This window comes from Zonotrichia albicollis, chromosome 1, assembly GCF_047830755.1.
Source record: "Zonotrichia albicollis isolate bZonAlb1 chromosome 1, bZonAlb1.hap1, whole genome shotgun sequence".
Taxonomy (NCBI): Eukaryota; Metazoa; Chordata; class Aves; order Passeriformes; family Passerellidae; genus Zonotrichia; species Zonotrichia albicollis.
In genome coordinates, this window is record NC_133819.1 from 52685679 (window position 1) to 52702534 (window position 16856).

Below are 16856 nucleotides of genomic sequence, written 5' to 3' on the forward strand. Positions count from 1 at the left end.
AGCCGCCTTTCCCTCAAACCAAACTCTAATTTGGAAGAAGTGCTAGAGAGACTCTGAGACTCAGGGAAGGGAAAAGGGGTAGAGACTGTGAGAGACATCTCTTCTTTCAACTCATAAAGCAACACCATTTTGATCCTCAAAAGATCTTGGAAAAAAATCTCTAGTAAGAGAGAGAAAGTCAAGAGTAAGGTAAATATAAAGCAGAACCTTTTTTAAAAGAAAAAATGGTTGCCTAACTAACAAGCTCAGTTAGGAAGAATGTTTTTTTCTCCTTCATTTTTGGTTTGCCTTTAATCTTCCAATTCCTCCTGACCCTTAATAAATAATTAACCAGCTGTTGAGGCAGGCTGTATGTGATACAGTCATACATCAAACTTAATAGGAAAATCAAAGTTTACTTAAGTACAGGAGGCATTGAGAGAGATCACAGTACAGCAGCAAGAAGGCATTTCAGTAACATACCCTTTTCACACAGTGAAAAGGTCTTATAAATTATTTCAGCTGCACATTTATTTTAATATCATTCTTGTCCAGAAGATTTACAATAGTGCTTGAAAATTTCTCATGCAGACATAATTTATTTAAAATAAGATATTGCTAGTAATTAAAATTTATGGTCTAACATAACATTAAATGCTTCGGTTTTCTATGGTGCCTTTCATCTGAAAATTTCAAAGCAGTTCCAAGCAGTACTGTACATCAAACGGAATTCAAGTTGATTACATACTAGGAAATCTCTTCAGATGGAAACTGAGGCAACCAGGCAATCATCTAATTTCAAAAACAACTGGATGTAGCTTGATGCCTCACTCTGGGGTGCATTATCTGATTTTTTAGGGGATGATTTTTCAATGTTTAGCATAAACAGGCCCTTTCAAGACAGCTGCAAAATTGGTCTCCTAAACTAATTCCTTCCCCAAATGCAGACCCACACAAGTGGCCCTTTTAAGCCCAAAACCAGACTCAGTGTTTCTAACTCCCTGACTGAGCAGGTATTGGGCCCTATGTAGGTTGCCTGCCACAACAGCTGAAAAGTCAGAGAGATTCATGAGTAATTCAGACCACATATTCCCAAGAGCTCCCTTCAGTCTGTGGAGAGGAGTAATGGCTGTTTCCAGACCTCCTGCTTAGATGCTGTGACTACATTTCTCCACTGTTTCTATAAAGAGCCAGGGACTGTGCCTAAATCCATCCCATGAGCTGGTCTGCATTGGAATACAACTCATTAGCTCATAAGGCGATTTGTCACTTTCTTTAAAAACACCTGAATTGAAATAAGTCAATCTCTGTGTAGAAGGATTATCGGAGGTTTGTTTCCTATAGATCTGCCTCTGATGGCCCCACATTACCACACTGCAGTAGCTCCAGTTCCTCCTCCACATTTCTGCTAGCACTTTCTAGGCTTTGGAATATCTCCAGTTTCTCCCTTCTGTCTCTCCTGAGCGTGCACAGCTCTGCCTCACATCCCCGAGCTACCGAGCAAGACAATGTGCCCGCTTTGCAGCTGTGCCTGGGATGGACCTGTCGGCTCACTCACGCTGCCTGGCCAGCTGTGAGGACAGACAGCACACATCCCTGCTGAGCTCTCCCCCTGCCTCTCTGAGCCACTCTTCCGTGGATCTGTCCTTCTCACAGACACAAGTTTGACAAAGCTTTTAGGAAATTGTTATCTTCAAGGCATTTACCTTCCTGTCAGACAGGTCTTAAACTGATTAGGAATCTGTCTGATGGATAGGCAGGGCAATTGCACAAGGCACAACTCATAAGGAAACTGGGGTAAGAAAACCAACTAAGCTCTCTAAGGAGAAAAGACAGCCAAAGTTGCAACATTCTCAGTTCTCCTTGGGTTTATTATAACAAAAAAAAAGGAAAAAACAACACCCTGCATTCTCTAGCACGCTAGAGATGGATAGTGCTGGTTATGTGGTTTCTCATTTACACAAAATAAATAAAAGGGCTGCTCAGAGGTTGGCTGGGGGTCTGCCCCCACAGCATCGTGTAGGCAAAGGGAGCTGCCTTTGCCCGTGTGCCAGAACACGTAAAAGCAACAGAGGCAGTGCCATGCCTGAAGCCATCAGCCCTGATGGGAGACAGCATGTGTTTGCTCAGCTCAGCCAGTTGCAGTGACCATGTCAGCTGACTTGGAGCACAGGGAAAGCAAGATCCTGTCTGCATGGAGAATGGGTGCACCAGGCTTCCATCTGCCTGCAGAGTGAGATGCAGATATACATGCAAGTCTTCTGTTTGACTCTGCTCAGTGGCACAGACTAGAATATGAGAAGGAGGTCTGGAGAGAACAAAGAAAATTCATTATGGGAAATGAATGAAGAAAGTTCTATCCCAAAGCAGTTCTAAATGAACATCAAGTTATAGAGTTCATTAGGACAACGTGGCCAGCAATAATCTACGACTTCTGGAGATCTGAGCATTGGGTCTGAGGGTATCATGTCTGTGGCCTTCAGCAGAATTCTGAACAAAAACATTTTACTCACAGGTCTCCAACTTTCTAAAGGGTCTGATAAACAAATGCATTAATTTTCATATGAAGAAAAACAAAATGCAACAGGGCTTCTCTGAGATGGACACAGAATGCTAAGTATGATTAGCAAGCTGTAAATGCCTCTAAGATAACTGTAGCACTGGGGTGCTGCTCTCTGGCTGCATAAATGTCACAGCAAGGTCCACAAATGCTTACTATTACACAAACCCATGCTGTCACTAATTCACTATGAAAACACAGAAAAAGATGTTTCAAGTTAAGATCCCTCAGATCTCCAAATGAATGTCTGTGAATGATTTTTTTCTGTCTAGGCCATTTGGCTTTTTATGCAGAGGCTGGGCTTGTTTTCACATTTTTTTCTTTTGTTCCACATTTTGCCCACTTGTGTGGAAAAGGGTGAAGTACCTCCAGTGGGGGTGTATTTCAGAAGATGTTTTCAAATATCTAGGCAAAAAGCTAGACACATTTACCTAGATCAGATAGAATGGCTCATTACTGGCACGGATTAAAAGCAGCTTTTCTGGCTATGAGCTTCAGGTACATTCTGTAGCATGCAGATAAAAGCATATCATCAAACTTCTTTGGTCTAGGAGTTGTACCTGTCCTTTCAGATAGAAGGGGATTTAAAATATTTTAACTTTAAAAATGTGTGATATCTTATATTTTGTGTGTTCAGTATGCACATATGTTAACTGAAGGAAAAAGTCTTATTCAATGGAAGCTTGCAGGAAAGGTGTTAAATCTCAGTTTCTCCATAAATGAGAAATATTTTCCAGTCATTATGTCTCTTTCTTAACTTGGCATATATACAACTAGTCTGTGCTTTGATGTGCTCATTTTGGACTCAGAATGCTGTTTGTACAAAGAGCAAAGCATGAAATAAGCCACTAAAAGGGGCAGAACTGTAACTTTTAGGCTGGGAAAAAAGAGCAGTGCATTTCTCCATTCTGCCAATATGAATAAAACTTCACATCTTTGCATTTTGTTGCATTTATTTCACATTTATCACTGTTCACTTAAGAAAATGTAAAATAATTTTGAAAGCATTTTTTTACTAGCTCTGTTTCTTTAAATATCTGTGTCTGGAGAGGTCTTGCAGAAGTACCATAGAGAAAAACATGCCAAGGGTAGATTTCACATAAATAACAAGCCCCACAGCACCAAAAACCATACAGTTGAAGAAATCTGCAAATCTAACCCAATTGTGGTTGTGTGGTTTTCGTGACTGACATCAGACTTCAAGCTTTGAAAAGACTATGAATATTAATTACCTGTGACCCTGGAACTCTCTGACTGATTCATCTATGTTAGCTGGTGCTTCATAACAGATTTGAGAACAGGAAAGTGATGTCTATTTCTGGCATGTGACAGGGAGAAGGCTCTGCTGGAATCTTATCAACAAGTAAATCTGAGAAACAGAAGTTCTAGCTCTGACTTTGATGAGAATGAAGAAAGCCTGGGAACACCAGAAAACCTCATTCCTCAGGAACAAACAGCAACAAGGCAGTTAGTACAGAGTCCTCACAGAAGTTACCTTGTAAAGCCTTAATGGGAGCACTGAACTTAGTTTCAAGAAGGTTGATCCAATTCCTATCTTTGCTGGCTGCACAGAATTCTGAACATAGAACTCTAGGGTTCTATGAATAGGGTTATATGAATAGCTGAGATCAGTCAGTATAAAAACATCTAGAATGTCTAGATATCTACAAGCCAATCATGAAACCTATCAGGTTAATTATAAGCTGCTGGTCTCAGGCAATTATTTCCATAACAGGTTCATGAAGTATTTCCAAGCACAGACTGGATTGTTTATCTTTCCCTTGGGTCATGCAATCTTGCCCTATTTACAATACTGCATGTGCAAGCCTCTTCATTCATAGCATTATTTCCTTCTGCAGGCCAAGAGGCCAAATTTATCTTTCTTAAAAACAGGAAAACAAAATGTCTGAAGGCCAAATAACATTCTGCATGCAAGAAGCTGGATTGATATGTGCAGTTGGAGAAACAGCCTACGTTTGTTAGAGGCAGAGGCAGTGTCTAACTGCTGCTGATTTTTGAGTTAAATGCTAACTGCTACAGGAAAATCATATTAGGTGTTCTTTCTGCTGTTCTGTATACCCAGGACACCTTTAAAAACCTGCCTCTTTCATGTTAAAATCTCCCAAGGCACAGAAGGACAAAATGAAGGGATCAAACACAGCATATATGTTTTGCAGTAGAATTTATCACTTAAAAAACTGCAACTCTTTGCTAGGATAGTGTTTATAACACATGAGAGCCAAGGGCACATTTCACCTGCTGCTGAGATAACACGGCAACACCATCTCTGGGCACAGAGGAGGCTATGAAAAAGCTTTGTCACAATGTGGGCAGAATGATCAGATGCGTTTGCACCTGCCTTGCTGGCCCTCTGCCTGGAAGTCAAAATAGAGCTCCACAAAAAACAGCCTCCTAAATCAGAAGTTTATCCATGCTGTCTGTTAAGGTAGGACACAGGACAGACTTTATTTCTTCTTGAAAACTAGGAAGGCCCCAGATAATGTCTAATGAACAGGATGCAGTGGGAGGTGAACAAGCTGTAAGAATTAAGCTGCTGTATTCCTGCTCATGTCAGTAGAGAAACACTCTAAAGCAAAGATCATTGTTAGCTCCACTGCTGGAAATGATAATACAAAAAAAATTCCAACAATTTAGAAACCATACTAGTCCCAAGCAACATTCCTTTTCCCCTGGGTAACTTTAACAGAGGTGACTGCACAACTGTTCATGATCTCCCACCTGCTGTAAGCCAAGCAAAGGGGGGGTTTGTTCAAGAGAATAGAGGAACACATACTATTTGCAATTTAAAAGGGGTCTGCCTCTCATGTTAAAAAAAGGATCTCTGAGAGGAGCCAGTGAGATTGACAAAGAAAACCATCATAGGAACAAGTCCATGTGGCAGCACTTCTTTGACACAATGAAATCCCACAAGGGACCAAGTGATGCCCGGGGCTCGGAGCCTATGCTTCACTTAACCACATCTGAAACTACCAAAGTGAAAACAACTCCCAAAGACAGACAGATCTGGAGGCAGAAAGAGAAAATGAGGACATCACAATATGCTTTCAGAACTTTTGATAAAGAAACAAGACCAGAAATTCGTCTACATACTTAGTAAGCTAAAATATCTGCTCACTCTTCCAGCCTTGCCCCAGACAAGCAGGGACACTGTCAGGGAAGAAAAGGGACACTGCTTTCACTGGGCCTTTTTTTAAGGTCTGTGGTAGGAACAGCAGCAATGTGGCTTTCAGAGAACACTACACAGCTTAAAAGCACAATGCTGTGTGATGTATAGAAAGGTCACAGTGGCTCTTCTTAGAAAGGCACCAAGAAGATGAAGACTACATTAAGCAGAGCTCTTCTCCCTGTCCTTTTTACATTCACACAGAAGTTTGCAAACATCAAGTCCCAAGTAATACCAGCAGGATATTTTAATAGTAGTACTTCATCACAACTGCTTTTTCAGAGCCTGATCTTGTATTTATGCTTAGTTCATCTCTTCCTTTTCACAAACTACTTCCCCATCTCTTCCCAGAATTAGCAATATTTGTATGTACTCCAGTCTAAACTGGGAGCTTTTGTTTTGCTTTTCCCTTTTTTTTTATTGCTCTGAAACAATTGTTCAGTTCTTCATAAAATGTTCTTACCATTCCAGGTGATTTTCAACAAAGGCAGACATGGGGCTGATCTGTACAGTGTAGGTGTCGTTGGCTGAGTACTCAAACAGCCCATAATAGGGATTGAAGAGCTCCTGAGACAGAAGGAAAAAGAATTCTCGGGAGGGGCCACTGTAGTCCAACCTGGAAAGAAAAAGGTAGAAAAGATAAAATGAGGCTCCTTATCATTTGAGTGGATTTCCTGGGTTTGCCTGCATTGGCTGCTGTCTTAGTACAGCAGCCTGTGTAGTCAAGTGTTTCTAACATGATTTATCTCTCCTCTCAAAACTTGATTCCTGAACAAGTTGCAATGCCAAAATTTCACCAATATCCAGTCTGATCTGGGAGGAGTCATAACTGGGACACATTAAGTAGTTTACTTTCCTGTGTTCCAAAAGCTTAGCAAACTGGAGGTACAAGGCTCAGCCTTGCCTCAGCTGGCTGGCCAGCAGAAGGGTAGCTTTCTATTGAGTGGGTTTGAACTGCCTATGAACACCTGGGCTCACAGACCACAAAGCCTGGGCTAGAGCAGAAATTACTCTGACCCTCCTACACTGAGATGTACCCAAATCTAGCCTCAAGGATGCTTTTTCAGCTACAGAAACCATAAAGAACAAGACCAAATCCCAGCAGACTTGTGTCTCTTAAGACAGAATGGTGATTCCTTCCTTGTTCTATGCAAGCCCTTTCTGTTATTTTCATGTGGTACACCTTAAATTGAGCTTTGCTGTTGTATGAATTTGCTCCATAGAAAGCCTCTTTGTTTCCCCTTGAATTTTTTACATTTAACTTGGAAAACAAAAGGGAAACAAGACTAAAAATTTTTCCTGAATGCATTAAATGAGAAATGTGGTGGATTTATTAAAAACAGATCATTCTCTAATAATGGTGAGTAGGTTTTTTCAATCTAAAATAAACCTATGTGTAGCAATATGAAGAAATTATCTGTAGCCATGTATCATGTGTGCCAAAAGATTTTCTGAGGTGGACACTATTCCTTCAACTTAACAATTGTAAAGTAAATAGAAAGCTCTGCAACTGGATCAGAATGGTCTGTGCTATGGAGTTACAGAAGCATAAGTGAAAGGGGCTGAATGATTGATTTGTGCAACTAGAAATATGGTGATGGGCAGATGGGCTCATCCTCCTGTGTTTTATGTCTGGAGATTCAGTGCTCTCTTTGAGGAACTTTAGCTCTGGGATCATGTGATGACATGAAAGCCACACCTGTAAAAGAGGATGGTAACAAGCCCACATGACCCACCAGTGCCAGCCATAGACCAGGTCTGGCTCCATGGACATCAATGTACTGAGTTAAGCCTGATAATGGCTGGAGTAAAGAACTACAAACAAGATTGTGTCTGTGTTCAAAGACCTCCAATGGGAGACTAGCTACTGCATTTCTGGGCAACACATTAACTCATCATAAAGCCTTTATAGTTCATTTTCAATGGGCTTTTTCTTTGAACTGTGGGAAGCTGTGCCCATACAGCATCTCGTGGCCATATAACATCGACTCTTCAGTAGGGAATTGGCATCTTAGAGTCCTTCCAGCAGAATGTATATTAGCATTAAGCAGCAGAAAGCCTAGAGGAATGTATCTTCAGATGTAAATGAATCAGTGAAAAATGAATTAATTTGCACATCAAATTGGTTTGTAATTTCTCCTGAGGACACCATGCCACACAGAAAACAATATGACTTTGGCCAGTATTAGCATTCCAGAATGCTATTCCAAAAACATAAACTGAAGTGTGCTACATGTTTATGCTTTACTTGCAGGCCAGAGGCAAGATCAGCTGTGAAAGATGACCTCTGTTACACAATATTGAATCCATAGATAATGAAAAGTAAGAGTGAAAAAGCCCTGATACTGAGGTCACCAAGTGACTCTCTTTGAGACTGGCAACTTCTGTTCCCATTGTACATAACCTGTCCCAAGACAAGGGACAGAAGCCCTTCACTTGCCATGACACCTCAGAGCTGAGAGTGTCAACATTTGCAGGACATGTTAAGAGTTGCCTCAGGTACTGTCTGATACATTTGGGACTGAAATCCTACACACATGGTTTTTGAACAAAAGAAACTTTACATGCAAAGCTACTGAAATACAGTTTCATGCCTTTGTCATATGGCACACTGAAAACACACACATAATGGTCTTTCCATTATAAAAGTGTGTGGATTAATCCTCAACTACAATATAGCTCTTGAGGTGATCCAGGGTGGATTTGAAAGGTTGTGCTTACAAACAAAAGGTTAGGGGTTGGCTTTCATAATGCAAAAATGGCTCATGGATTTTAAGAGTTGTACAAAGCTTCCTGAGAAAAGGCCTTCTCAGGAAACTTCTATTGCTTTCAGATTCCAATTGCATGAATTAAATTTTAAGGACTAAACAGCACTGATGTTTCTTACTTAAGGTGAAAACAAGAAATCCACATATGGATAACAAATGATCATTAGTTGGCATGCAAAACTAAAATTTTTAAAGGAAAACAAGATCCATTGCGAAGAGTTAGAGTAACAAACTGGATAAAGGTCTGGTCTCTAGCTATAGCCCTCAGACTGATTCAGTGTGTAAATATTGGCCTGGAGTTGAGTTTTCCCTTCCAGCCTGACAAAAAAAACTACAGCAAACAAGATGACAATAGATTTAACCACTTAAACTGTCACTTTGAGACATCTAGATGGAAGGTGTTAGAGGAAAATGAAGCATTTTTGTTATTGTTATTTTTAACAGATGTTTGCGTTGATTAAGATGAATCACTTACTCAGGGGTAAAACAAAACAAAAAAAAAACATTACATAGCAAGAGTGGTTCAGCATTAGTCAACTTGCTGTTTTGCAACATAGCAGCTGCCTCAGAGCTGAGAGCATTGTGTGGTTCCCTACCCTTCCTCGCCGACGAACGTGACGTAGAGTTTGTTGCGCTGGAGCTCCTTGCGGGAATAGGCCATGACCTGGTTGAAGGTGCCTTCCAGCAGGTGGTCACGCCGTATAATCAACCTGCAAAGGGAGGTGGAAATAAAGATCCGATCATGGGGTCTTGTGGGAGCCTGTGAGGCTGGAGGTAAACAACAGCTATAAAGTGAGACATTCGTTCTCAGAGAAGTTCATAAAATGGCATCTGCTGGTGCCCGTGCTACTTCACCATTACGGGTTTCCATTGGATTTTCTATGTGCCCTGAAGGTGAATTCCTTCACAGTGCCGTGATCAGGTTCAAAGTGATGCTCTGCTGCTAAGACTCTCTGCAATACCCATATGTACAAATTTATGTGGTAGAGGGGGCTGTGAGTTCCCTCTGTATATGAAGTCCCAGCTTTCCAGAATTGGCCTCAAACACTTCCTGGATTTAATCCAGTGAATGTCCATGGACATACTGCCTCTGTGGCAGGGGAAGCAAAGGGAGTTATCAGCCTCTGTTTATACAACACATCGCTCATTCCCTTACTAATCTCTACAACAATTTAATGGATAGTACTTTTACACACCATCTGTGCAAGAAACCCTTCTTTTTCATATGTTCAAATGTTCATGGACATTTTAAAAGAGACTTTCTAAAATATATTTAGTGTCTGCCTTGTGCCCATTTAGCAGGACACCAAAAGGGGTAACCACCAGCTAGGCCTCCTCAGCTGTATAAGATCATTTTGCTGATGACATTTGCCTGGAATAAATTGCTTGGCTTCAAACTTTTATTTTTTCCACAACAGATGTCCTTTGGTAGGAAGCCAACCTGAGGCATAAATTCAACCAGATGCCCAGGAAATACCTTAGAAACAGCCCACAGCCTTTGGCAAAGTTGCATAACTAGATTGAGCACAAGTTGGTACAGACCTCAAAAGCCAACTAACAAGATGTATGGAAAGAAACTCCACAATCAAATGACAGAGAACCCCAAATACATGAAGACAGGCACAAATCTCTCCAGTTCAAATCCAGGAGGGCTATCAACACAAAGAACTATGGAAAGTTAAACCTGCATGTACAAACTAACTTGTGTAGGATCCTGTCCTGGCCCTGAGTTACACTGACACCCTGAGTTATACACATCTATGTAGATCCAAAGAATTTGGAGTCATCCCACCATTACAATGATATAGCTGTTGTTAATATCTGGTGAGTGTTTGCCTGGAAGGATAATTCTCCTACTGGCAAATTATAGGTAGGAATGTGAATATCCCTGTTAAATAGGCAAGAAATGGGAGAGTAAGAGAATACGAATCTTTAAGAAGAAAACTTCCACACAAAAGCCTCTTGAAGGTCACTCTTTTGCAGAGTATATGAAGACCTTATCTTTCCCTGAGGTAATGTAAAAAAATGCAATCTCCAGGGTGTTTTACACTCCCTATCCCTGTCCTCATGGATAGTGAATAGACAGTCTCCAGACATAAAGACAAAGCTATGTTCCCTTAGACTAACTGGGTGATTTTAATACTTACTTAATTTTCCCTGGACCTTGCCCATACCCTTTGGCTTCAAGTTTTCGATAGAAATTGCGCAGCTTGGCTTCAAAGTCCCTCCTGTATGGAGAAGGTGCTCTTGCACTTGCTCGCTGCAGCCCTGGAGGAGGGAAAATAAACAGGATCCTAAGGTGTAAGGGGCTTGATATTCTTCCAAGTCATGCAGCTGATGTTTCCACACAGAATTGGTTAAAAAATGTGTTAGGAACTTTCTGCAGGTATACAGTGCACTCACTGTTAGTTTTGCTCTATCTGGCATCCATAGAGTTGTAAGTTCCTGTAATTCAGTGATTGAAATGAACTTCCAGAGACTGTATCCTCTTCACTAAAAGTACTGTTAAGCTCACCTTGTGTGTGTCCTTGTGTTGCCTCTGCCTTTAGCTGTGACTGAATGCAAACTGAAGGATCAGAAAGGCATGAGAAAGACTGACATACATATCTACCTTTCATGGTCAGTGGCATTTAGGTTTTCTTTCCCTTTTGCACTTTTAAGAGATCTCTCTCCTCTGCAATGTATAGGAGATCTCCTTACTTGGCAGGATTAAGCCTCTGAAACTCAGAGCAATGTTTCTCACTGGAGCCTAGCAGCCCAGCCAAGCTGCGAGTCAGGTTTCCCTGTGTTAATCTGACTGTATATTAAACACTTCCAGCTATCGACACAAAACCCCTCTGTGGCATCAAAAAGGATTTCTGTCAGCAGGAAATGCTACATTTCCTTATTATGATTCACACATAACAGCAGATTTTTCAGCAATTTGGAACTTGTTTTATTTTGAAGGCCGCATTCTCAAAGTAGGAGATTATTCTTTTTGTATAAACAAGTGCCATGCCATAAAAGGCCAAATAATGGATTAATGAAATCCCATTTACCTATCTCATTACAAAAGACAATAAAAAACAGCCCTTTTATGAGAAATCTGGCAGCAAATGTTCCACAGGAAAGAAAAATAAACCCATCACATTTAGTGGGAGCCCATGTATCATGGCTGCCATGAGGGAAGGACATTATGGTCTCAGCTGGTAAAACAGAAAATGCTGCTGTATATACATGCAGCACAAAGAGAATCCCTTATAACACTTCTTTCTTCTCTAAGCCTTCTGTTTTTCCCCAGCACATAAGAGAAGGGGTGCTCTCATGGGCTCTATAACCAGGACAGAAATTAGCAAGAAGACAGTGTGTTGTTGGAAATGAGTATTTGCCCTTGTGTTTTCACAAGAACAGTCTCCTGAGTCACATTTGTGCCGTATACTTGGATTCTTGTCCTGAAGGAGACTTGCTTATGACCTGTCCTGATGTAGACAGGGGGAACTTGTACTCACAATGGTGTTAAAACTCATTAATGAAAATAGGACATTCTGACAGAACACAGTTGTCCTGTAGAGAAGGGTTTAGCATTTAACTTCTTCACATCAAAAAGCCTTTCCATTTTCCACATCCACATCCAAGATTTGAACTTCTCTTGTCCATTAATTTTGTTTGAAATCAGATAATTTAAATGCATGCCCAAAAAGTTCCGCCAAAAATGGATTTCTTCAGATCACATTTCTGTTGATTCTCCCAAAATGGCCACTGACACAGCCATGCAGTGAGACTATGGTGGGGTTGTGTCTCTTGGCAAAAGGGAGACATTAGCTCCTCAAATTTCTATAGCATAAACAATAACTACAGAGACACAGCACAGCTGGAAATAACCTTCTCAGACAGCATGTCTTTCTGGAAAATATGTTTCCTGTCGAACCTAAGTTAATGGGTTCAACACAGGAGGTCAGGCTAGATGATGAAGATGATCACCTCAGGTCTCAAAATATATGTGCCTGGGGAAGAAAAGTTTTTGGAACACTGAGTGGAGGAGACTGAACTTTACAGGGGTACTGGAGTCCTGCAACACACCTTCAATTTGGAAGGTGCTCTTGGCTGCTGTCACATAAAAAGAATGTGCTTCCATGTCAGTGACTTATGCTTGGAGTACACCACCCAATTCTTTCCAGCAATATCAAAAGGTGTATATGTATCAATAGACACACAGCAGCACTGGAAACTGATCCAGCAAAAAAAGCAGCTGGGATCAGATTCAGAGTGGGCACTGGAATTAGTAGGCTGACAGCTGATGCTGGCTCTGAATCTGCTCTTTTCTATTTATTAGAAGAAATATCACAAATGCAAGATTTTCTTCTAATTTTCCCATCTCCTTACCTGGAGAGTTTTGGGGTGATGAACAGGGTGAGCAGCGAGGCGAAAAACTGTAACCTGGATGGAAGGCAGCCTGCAGTGGTATGTAGGACATGATATCCTCTTCAAAAAGGCTGCATGCAAAAAGTCATAGGGAGAGATTTAGTTCACATTCATCATGAAGGAATGTAAATATGCAGCATGGTGCAAGTTCATTGTCTCAGATGTTTGGGTGCATCTCTGAGCTCACGGATTAAAAAAATCCATAGGCTTCCCAAAGACAGCCTGGTCACTAGCAATGAAGAACAAAATGAATTTTAATAGATGTTTCATGCTAACATGATAGCTCAATCACTGATGGAGAGCAAAGACATGAGGCTACATAGGAAACAGGAGCACCTTCAACACATTAGCAGAGAGAAGTAAAGATGCACACTCTGTCTCCCAGGCTGTTTTACTCGGGCCATTTTCATGTAGTTCAGTGCTCTGACTGCTTGAATTGAAATGACGGGAATAAGCTGTAAACTTCTTGCATTAGGCAGTGCTATTACAGCACACCAACCCCACCTGGATAATGCAACATTTCCCATCTCGGGCCAAGACAATAAAATAACTTCTTAACTGCACTGAAGAGAAGCAGGGCCTAAAGACCAAGCTCTCTGGTTCCAGTACAAACTGAAGCCTTATCTTCATTACCCAGACAATGCCCACTGCACTGGACACTGAGGTTTCATGCATGTGTGGCAGCAGTGCTGCAGTAAAATTATCAATTTCATGAGCAGTTACATTATAATAGTGAGAAAGACAAGGGATTTTTTCCCCTCTCTTTTTTGTTTTTTCTTTCTTTAAAAAACAAGACTTTTTTCCATTAAAAGAAAGTGTTTTGACCTGATTCTTTTTTATCTGCTACTTGATGGTAATAGCCATATTGACTGAGCTGGCTGGATTTACTGCACTGATGGAGGCTGCCTTCCAGGAAGTACAAATTGATAGATTGACTCTGGCTGAATCATTTTGGATGGCTATCAGTATGACCTGATTTAACAAAATCTTTTCAATTATGCTGGGAAAGAGCCAGATAGTTTCTCTGGTACTGTAAGTAAAGACATTATGCTATTGATGGAATTGATTACCTCAGCAGAATTACTAAATCTGCATCACACGACAACTTTTCAAGCCCATGTGTACCCTCTGTCCGAATGTAATGGATCTTCTCCCTGAAACACAAGTGATATTATGGAGAGGAGAAGAAAAAAAATACAAAACCAGAAAAAAACATGCCATTATCACAGCTTGAGCCATGCATAGAATAGTTATTCTTTGGTATTTTGCCAGTTTCTGTTTATCTCCTTATAAAAAATGGCAAACATCCTATATGCCTGATTCATTTTCTAATCTTCCAAACAAACTCATGAAAAAAATTCTGTCTCCATCACTCAGTTTACTGATCCAAAAGAAAGAGATTTTTTTCTCTATTTTAGAAAACAGAGTGATTCTTAGTCCTCCAGTTTCATATGAATATGTCAGGTCACCAAGTGCAGGTTTTTTGTGTAAGCCTACAACTAACATAGCACCTTTTGTTAACAGAATTTGCAGTAATATCCCTTCCTTTCCCTCTGTCAGCTCCATCTGGGAAATAACACTCTAACATATATTGACATGAATTAATCACACAGAGGTTATACGTTGTAATATGTGTTGCATGTGTAAAATCATACCTTTTGTTAATAAAAACTGGTAAACATAGGATAGGATCCTATCATCAGATTAGCATCAGGGAGGATAAGCATCTACACCCCAGCCTATCAGTGTGTTTCTAAAGCACTGCATTGTCCAAATATTTTTATTCTAGTATTAAGTCAAAATATTTTATCTCAAGGATGCGCTCTGGAACCTTGTAATCAAGGTCCAAGAAAGATGGACTTTACATCCTAGGAGTTTGCTTAACGCGTGCTGCATGAGCATTAGACAGTAGCTTGGATCACTCCTGGCCCAAGGTATAATCAGCAATGACCTAGAGGCAAAAGGCTCAGTATCCTCTTACAAATCTCATTATACACTGGCTAAGCTGTCGAGCCCCTATCACTGGTCAATTTTGTTCTCTGCTCAAAAGGAGATAAAAGCATTATCTGTTCTCTGGGAAATGAGAATTCAAGTTACAGCTGAGGAAAAAAAATAGTCTGGAATAATGTGATGGTGAAGATAAAAATTTCTGTTACAGAAATGTACATCTTGAATACTGAGAGCATTTTTCATTCTATTTCTCATTCTATTTGCATGTATCAATTCTTCCAGAAAGAAGTCTAATCCTTACACCCAAAAAATTCCTTGTCTGGCCCTCAGAGGTAAATGAGGACTCAGTAAGGCTACCAGCAAAAGCACACTGTAGGAATTTGGAGGCTCCCTCCTCCTTCAGCAGTCCTGCAGCCACACCTCTGACTGCACAGTACAACCTAAACTCTTGGTCAAACTCTCAGCTGGTGCATATGGGCACCCCTGACATTGATTAACACCAGCTTAAGTTCTTGGCCAAAAGCAGTTAATTCGAACTTTGGAATTTGAATGAGTGTAAGCTGTATTAGGGACTGGTTCTGGTTTTTTCTGTTTTTAAAAAATCTAAAAGAAAGGAATGGGCTTGACACAATATAACTACTTTGGAAATTACTACCTTTAAGTCAAGTGAGAAAGATTAAAGACAATAGTACAATCCACTTCATAATAATGTTCCTATTACTTTATAAGGGATAGGGTGACTATATCCATGACAGGGGTGTGAATCCAACCATGAAGCAAAATCCCAGTTCTGCTGGACTTATTGGGGTTTTGCTGCTGACTTCCATCCAAACACTCTTTTAACTCTTATCTTCTGAAAAGCAAAGTGATAATTGCAGGTGAAGGTGGAGTTTCTGATTATTATTTGCCCACATTTATTTTACTTCTTGGATGTCTGTGGAAAGTAACTATAGTAACCACATGGATCCTGGTGGTTCCCATCTACTCTTTAATGATGGCAGTTCCATAGGAGCTCCAAGTTCATCTGTTGTACTACAGTTACTAGAATTTTGTTTTCCCCACTACAAAAAGCACTTTCTGGAAGTAGGGTAGAGCAGTCTGGCAAAAAGCAGTACCTGAGTGCATGGTTTCTGGCCAAGCTGGGCTGACGCTCCTGCAGCATCTCAAAAATGTTGGGTTGGCGTAGAAATGCAACAATCTTGTCATTGTAAGCTGGAAAAGGTAAAATCAAACCAGAGGCTTTATTTGCCACCTCACCAGAACTCTGCAGAGGCCCACTGCACTGCCACTGAGGCACAGGGCTACACGAGGCAGGGCAGCACACAGCTGATGAGATGTCCTAAACCCCACCTTTGTGAGCTTGGAGAATTAAAAAACCAACTTGGCTTACCCAGAGGTAATGCCTCGTGATGGTGCTGGTTTCGAATAGCTGTTACGAGACTATTGCCTGGTCTGGCCAACAGAGTAACTCCTCTGTTTCGAGAGACTTCAGAGGCCTACAACATCAGAGAAAAGGAAAAGAATGATCAAAACTGACCATCAGTAGCTCATCAGTCAGTTAAAAGATTTGTCATTTTTACTTCTGCAACCTTTAGAATAGTCCATGATGCTGACTGAAAGGCAGAAAGCATGCATGAAAATTACAGCTTTATACTCCAGTCAACTCAAAAAAGGCAAGTAATTCTGTGCTTCCAAATGAAGGTACACAATTATCCAGAGCTATCACGCCTCCTCAGTGCTGAAGGCACCAGAATCCAGAAGTAAATGCATGTTAATGTAGGTATTGCAGTGATGGATATCTGGTTCAGTGAAAATAAAATCTCTATAGTATCACACTACATATTCTGTAGTACCAAACATGTATTGTTTTAGCATAACTGCATTACTTCAAGGTTTTTACTCTGTAGTATCACACGACATACTCTGTAGTGTCAAACATGTATTGTTTTAGCATAACTGCATTACTTCAAGGTTTTTACTCTGTAGTATCACACGACATACTCTGTAGTGTCAA

General features: G+C 40.6%; 1 protein-coding gene across 8 annotated transcripts in view; it reads right to left on the reverse strand.

Moving 5' to 3' along the window:
- Positions 1-16856, reverse strand: part of HECW1 (HECT, C2 and WW domain containing E3 ubiquitin protein ligase 1) — a 250519-nt gene that overhangs the window by 27452 nt on the left and 206211 nt on the right. For all 8 annotated transcript variants that reach the window (XM_074541380.1, XM_074541369.1, XM_074541375.1 and 5 more), the window contains 7 exons: positions 16233-16338; positions 15958-16054; positions 13963-14046; positions 12854-12963; positions 10639-10759; positions 9088-9201; positions 6187-6339 (listed from right to left, as the gene is read on the reverse strand). In XM_074541380.1, coding sequence (XP_074397481.1) covers positions 6187-6339; positions 9088-9201; positions 10639-10759; positions 12854-12963; positions 13963-14046; positions 15958-16054; positions 16233-16338 — 785 coding nt within the window. The remainder of the gene's footprint in view (positions 1-6186; positions 6340-9087; positions 9202-10638; positions 10760-12853; positions 12964-13962; positions 14047-15957; positions 16055-16232; positions 16339-16856) is intronic.